Source organism: Amphimedon queenslandica, unplaced genomic scaffold (assembly GCF_000090795.2).
Source record: "Amphimedon queenslandica unplaced genomic scaffold, v1.1 AMPQUscaffold_11758, whole genome shotgun sequence".
NCBI lineage: Eukaryota > Metazoa > Porifera > Demospongiae > Haplosclerida > Niphatidae > Amphimedon > Amphimedon queenslandica.
The window spans coordinates 1-6,372 of NW_003548000.1; the positions used below are offsets into that span (position 1 = coordinate 1).

The 6,372-nt window shown below is 36.7% G+C and overlaps 1 protein-coding gene and 1 long non-coding RNA gene across 3 annotated transcripts; one reads left to right on the forward strand and one right to left on the reverse strand.

Moving 5' to 3' along the window:
* Window positions 1–198: 198 nt before the first annotated feature.
* LOC109588942 (uncharacterized) lies at window positions 199–4,011 on the reverse strand. Of its 2 annotated transcripts, none has more exons than XR_002188440.1 (3): window positions 2,973–4,011; window positions 2,747–2,931; window positions 199–336 (listed from the first exon to the last, which is right to left on the reverse strand). It is a non-coding gene; the product is annotated as an uncharacterized LOC109588942 (long non-coding RNA). The 2 variants fall into 2 exon arrangements; XR_002188441.1 differs by having other exon boundaries at window positions 2,747–2,928; window positions 2,973–4,007.
* Window positions 4,012–4,108: 97 nt separating this feature from the next.
* On the forward strand, window positions 4,109–5,815 carry LOC109588941 (WASH complex subunit CCDC53 homolog). The gene is made up of 2 exons (XM_020005044.1): window positions 4,109–4,194; window positions 4,321–5,815. Exon 2 carries the CDS (start codon window positions 4,331–4,333, stop codon window positions 5,777–5,779), a length of 1,449 nt encoding a protein of 482 aa, XP_019860603.1. The 5' UTR covers window positions 4,109–4,194; window positions 4,321–4,330; the 3' UTR covers window positions 5,780–5,815.
* Window positions 5,816–6,372: the final 557 nt, after the last annotated feature.

The following is a 6,372-nucleotide window of genomic DNA, read 5'->3' on the forward strand; positions in this document are numbered from 1 at the left end:
GCTTATAAATAATGGCTTGTCGACCCTTAGTTTTATATTACACATACATGTACATGTGTATTTTATGTACAGGCACATTAACTCAGACACATACATACATTAAGGAGTGCTTAGACAATATGTAAAAAATAGGTATAACCATATCACAACTAACATTAAGTCATGGACAGGTGTGCATACTATAATCAAAAGTCTTACCTTAGAGTCACTCCTTAATTTATTTGGTATCAGCCACAAGAGTGACCTTTCACTAGCAGTGGACAAACATGGCAAACACCATTGAGATTAGCTAGAGTAGACAGGTCGTTCCACTAAATCAAACCAGTTTATAAACACCTATTGTAACAAGAAAAGGGTAAAAAATTATACAAGTAAGTATTATATTGAGTCAATATTAATTTTAATAAATACAATAAATACATGCACACTGTGAGCATTTTGTTTTATTAATAATAATTTCTGTGAAATACATGGTACATGTAATCCAGTTAAATAATTCTAAATTAAATAAAGTATTCATGTTTGCTTCATTAGTCATGCCCTTTAATGACATAAATGTACACACACTGTTATTCATTATTTTTATTTTATGGTTTGCATAGATAAACCCCTTTCTAGTTTTCTACACAAAAATAATACTCATGATTTATAACTATAACAGTATTTATGAGAAAAGGATACACGTAACAATACAACAATAATAGGACACATCCGCTCACATGATACTCATGTGACTCATACACTGTACATGTGTATTGTGGTGTATGGTGGTTATCATCAGAAAGAAGGCTATTTTGTAAGTAACATACATGTATGCCTCTAGCAATAAGCCCTTTTGCTTTATACATGTAGATACGGCTGTAACAGTACACTTTATAATACAAATGATGCCAGACTTCTCGAAGAACAAGTTTGCAGTCATTGTGTTTATAATAGCCTGTGTAGTGGTAGTAATTGGCATCATTTTGTTCATTAATTATTGGAAACGTACTCCAGTGGAAAGGACAGCTGAGGTAGATATGAAATAATGAATATTTAAATTAGCAGCTTAATTATTTGAAGGGCTTTGGTCAAAAACGCACACTATATTGCCACCAAAATTGAGTTGGCACAGTAAAAAAATCTATATACACCTACAATATCTTAGTTGTAGCTAAGTTTGGGACAAGAAAACTGGAGTAACTTTTAGGTGAATGCACAATAAGGATAAAATCCTCAAAGGTTCCTATTTGCCAAAGTCCATCAAAATTTGTTAGTGCTGACTATGTCTCAATTATTTGCAATAAAATATCATTACAATTAACACTTCATTAATGACATGCAACTACATTTTAAAATTCTACGCAGCTTCTTTCACTTCTAGTTAGGATATACATGTAGTATATACAATTGACTACAGCACTTATTTATTTGTTTATTTATTCATTTACTTTTCTTGGTAAGAAACAAGATGCTGGGGGTGATGTCCAAGAGCCTGCCAATCAGTCCCAAGACAATGAGCGTAATGAAGAAGATGACAAATCTACGGAAAACGATATCGAAGTTGATCATTCAGGCCCAAGACATAACAATCCTAAGAACAATGGAGTCCCACACATCAAAAGATCTGAACAAGAGGATAATGAAAAAGAACAAAACAAAAAACCTACTCATCCTGTTCCTCAACAAGATCAGATTGTAGATGAAAAAGACCCACAATTGCCTCCGAAACAGGATGAAATTATTTCACCTGGTGAAAATGCCGCTCCGTTTCCTAACATAGAAACATGTGACGCTACTACCAACCCAAGCTCTAAATCTAGCCATGTTGATGCTGAAGTGCCTCAGAGTCCAATTCACAAGGAAATCGAAAGCAAGGCATTTGATTCAGATGACGGTAGTCCTACCATAGTGACTACGGGAAGCGAAATACCCGACCAGCCTGACGGAGAGGCTATACTTGTGGATGACATAGTCAAGAAAGATGAAGCCACACCACTGGGGAAAGCAAGTCCTGAAGCACTGGCACTGATCCTGACAGAGCTGGAGACCCACGAGTACTTGGTCACTGCCATTCAAAGTGAAGAAGCTAAAATCCAGAAGTCAATATGGGTAGTTCCAAATACATTCAAGATTACGTGAAAGATTTAACATCAGATCTTTCGGAACTGAACAGTTTTACCATTCACACATCAACAGGCCTGTAATACATGTATGTACATGTACAGGTGTATAACTGCTGTGTGTGATCTACTAGTTATATAATCATGTTTGTGTATTGTCAGTTGTCATGTTACTCCCCAATTTAATAAACAGTTAAAACTCAATAGTAAAACCATATATGACTTCCATATTGTTGTGGCTGATCTACATGTATGGACTTTGTGGTTAGAATACAACTATTGTAGAGATAGACTCTACTATTGTTGCAACAGTAAAAGGCTGTTGCAGGGCTACATGCAAACCAAGTTAATAGGAAACTAATGCAGAAATAATTATTATACATACATGGATCACAACACCTACAACATGCACACATGTACCTAATAGGGAGATACAGGTAGTATCATACATAAACAACACATGTACATGTATTATATATATAGCAAAAATGTAAAACCTAATACACAGTGGCTAGTGGCACACTATATAACACAATACATGCAATACATGTATAACTAACATGACAATTGATATGTAAAAGCTCACACTCACACACACCCCAAACTAATAATTCAGATCTACATGTACTGTATTATTAACTCACTTAGTATCTTCAATTTATTAGCTGCCCCTTGCTCATCCAAACAGATTGGGATTCCAGACACTAGATCAATCAGCTATATACGCAAGTCACTTATCAAAGGAACCTCAAGGGAATTATATCATTAACCACAAACTTGCATAGTGGCGCCAACTTTCCTTGTGATGTCAATCAAGTTCAAAGTTCTACTGTAGAAAATAAATAACACATTACTGTATAGTTTTATTACTTGCTAAATGCACTTTCACAGCATGATGGAGAACCGAGTTCTGTGCTAAAGCATTAAAATTCGGCTCGCCCCACTATGACTACTATCATCATCATATGATGAGCCCTTAAATGCAACTATACTAACAACAGCTAGGTAGCCCCTCCTTCAGATCAACTTATAGTGATTACAGGTGTTCAGATAAGCCTGCCTAAGTCCTTAGCCCTACCCCTTTTTAATAGTATCTATAGTGTGAGCTGAAAATGGCTCACTCAAGCAATCACAGCAAAACAGATGACGGTGACAGTAAAAGTGACACCATTGATGAAAACAAGTTGCAGCATCTTGGGTTGTCCCTTAACTCTCCAGTAGATACTACAGAACCTTCCACCGGTAGTCATGCCAGGCATCTCCTGAATACAAGGGAATGCACAACCCAGGATACAGGCTCTCCATCATACAATACTATCAAGGACGGCTGTTTCACTGCGCAAGTGAGTCAAAAACAGTCAGAAAAGAGACCAGACAAAAGGGAGACAAAAGGAGTAGCCAGTAATGTTAAATTTGAAGCATCAGTTACTAGTCCCAATGTGTCGGCAACATTCACTCCTCTTCATCCAACATTAGACATTCCACTGTCTCAATATGCTAAAAGTGTCGTTTATAAATAAACCAGAGTCCCCTCCGTAGAGATGTACATAAAAAGAGAGCTACCGTTCTATATATAGAAAACAAAAACTTCACAATCATGCCGATTAATTATGTTTATCAAGTACAATATTGTTTTATTCTTGTGTGTATATATTGCAATTGTTTTACTATTGTAATTAAAACTAATTATTAGTTCCTGTTAGTTGTTGTTTAATGTTTGTAAACAAATTATGGTCAGCTGTTCTTTGTGTTGTGTTTGCATACTTAAAAATGTTAAAGCAATCATACACTGACAAAACAAGAGAGGAAGGCTACACGGATATAAATTTTGATAAATTGGAAATTAAAAACACTAACATTAGTACAAGCATCTGCAGTACACAACTACACATGTATAAAAATGAAAACTATTGCACCATCAAATGCAATAGGCGGAATTATTACATCAGCCAATGAATAGCAATTAATAATTATTTCTAATTGATGCACATCAGTGCAGTGGCAATGCGCAATTCCCTAATCTAGTGCCGATTAGCTGTTAATCATCTTATTCTTCCAGCAAAGTAGCTGAGTCTTTCCTTTAGTTAACAAGGTTAGTGTATAGTGGCATAATACATGCATTAACAATTAATATATGAGCAGTATCACACGGATATATCACACACACACACACACACAACACTGTTTGACCTATGAAGTCACAGCTCTCTCATTACAGGTTATTCAATATGGAAGTAGCAGTAGCACTAGTAATCTTAGCACTAATAATCTTTCTTCTTCTACTAATAATCCTTGGTTTCTGGGTTATTCTACCTGTTGATCAAATTAAAGAATTCTTAGCTACGATTATTAACGATGCACATTCCACATATAAGCTTGGAATAGCATCTAAACAACAGCCCAGCAGCACTCATGACAAGGTTGCTACTCACTCACTGTACTACCGGTCTTTGAAACACCAGTATAAGAATGAGTCTAATGACACTGGTACTGATGATACCGACACTGAGACCATCACCAATCGCACTGTCACTCCGTATGATATCAATTCAAAGGAGATACCTGACAACAAGTCATCGTTTGAGAGCTCTTCTCTGGATGTGATAAATAACGATAAAAATACCAAAAGGATCTCTGTTCGTAAAAATGAGACAAAAGATTGTGACAAGTCACCACCAATTGATACCTCGTTTAAATGGCCTTCCATGTTATCTTCTTTACCTTCTCCTCCGCCATCTCCCACTCTTTCTGCTCCTCCTCCTCCTATTAGCACCACTAACGGGATAATAACTACTAGCAGTGATGAAAAAACTGAGATTTGTTCTGAAACCAAACTAAAGAGTAAAAAGAAAAAAAGGAAGAGAAACAGAAGTACCAGTCAGCCTCAATCTCTACCGACCGAACAACGTCAAAAGAAACCGTCAGTGGATAGACCATACTCTTCCTTAAAGCCACAGCACCCAGACCGTCAAAAATATTCTTCTGATAAACCTGAAAGGCCTGTACTGCCTGGTGCTAATGTTAAAATAGTTCCCAGAGAGGCTAGGGGAGCTATTAGTCAGCCCCAACCATCACTCTCTTGTCCTCTCCCACCAGCAATAACAGTTCCATCTGGTGGTAACCGATCATCACACTCTATGGTATCTCCTCCTTCTCTGCCTGTCCTTCATCATGGACGTATGTCATTAGAGTCCTCTTACTCTGGTCCTCCTCCAGTCCAACCACCTGCAGTTCCACCAGTTGTTGTAGTAAGAGATGAAGCTGTTCATGGTGCTAGTAATGAGGAAGGAGGTGCTGTTAGTCAGTTTGATTTGGTTAAGTTTGAACATGAAAACATGAGAGCCATCGATAATGAGAGAGATATTAATGACGACAACGATGATGATGATGACGATGATGATGCTAGAGCTGCTTCCAGTCTTCAATTGCCTGAACTAGTGACGGAGCATGTACCGGTTCAGTCCAGCGCTGATGCTCCTCCTCTTATTGATAATGCTTGGGAGGCGCAGCAACCAATTGATGTCAATATGGAGCCTCCAACAGATGAAATGGTCATTACTCCACTAGTCCTTCACTTCCCACAGACGCTACAAGATGAAGCTGAGCTGGTCCTCCCTGATTTGGAGTCTTTTAAGGAGCCACAAAGCTTTATTGACTCTGGAGATGACATTAATTAAGAAAGAGAAATTGTGACTTACATGTACAAACAATAAGTAGTATATTACACTGTCTAACTTGTTAAGTGTTGAGACCTTTATGTAGTGTCCTTTTTGCTGTGTCAGCTACTGCTGTGTTAGCTACATATGGCCTAGCTGAGTGTGTCATGTGTCATTATGTCTTTACTGTTTAATGTTTATAATTATTGCTGAGTAGTAAAAGCTATTTTAAGAACTATAATTATGTCATTATTAATAGTGTCATCATCTACACACCTACCACTGCTAGCACTTCCTGTCTAATAACACTGATTAAACAGTGACACACTGTAGCAAATCATTCTACTTCTACCAGTACTATATAGGGAGGGGGCATATTTCCTGGAGTTTTAATTTCACTAATTTTGTGATTTAAAAATATTTTCGAAAATATTTATCACATGAAATTTTTAAAATTATACTAATAATGGCCAGTAAAAATGCAAAAATTTTCCTTACAAATAAGTTGAAAGGTGACTTTTGTGAATAATTTTTCTGCAGGAGATATATCCCTCAATAGAGTATTTACAAAAAGGATAGCCACAAAATATATATCTTAATTTTAAGGGGATCCT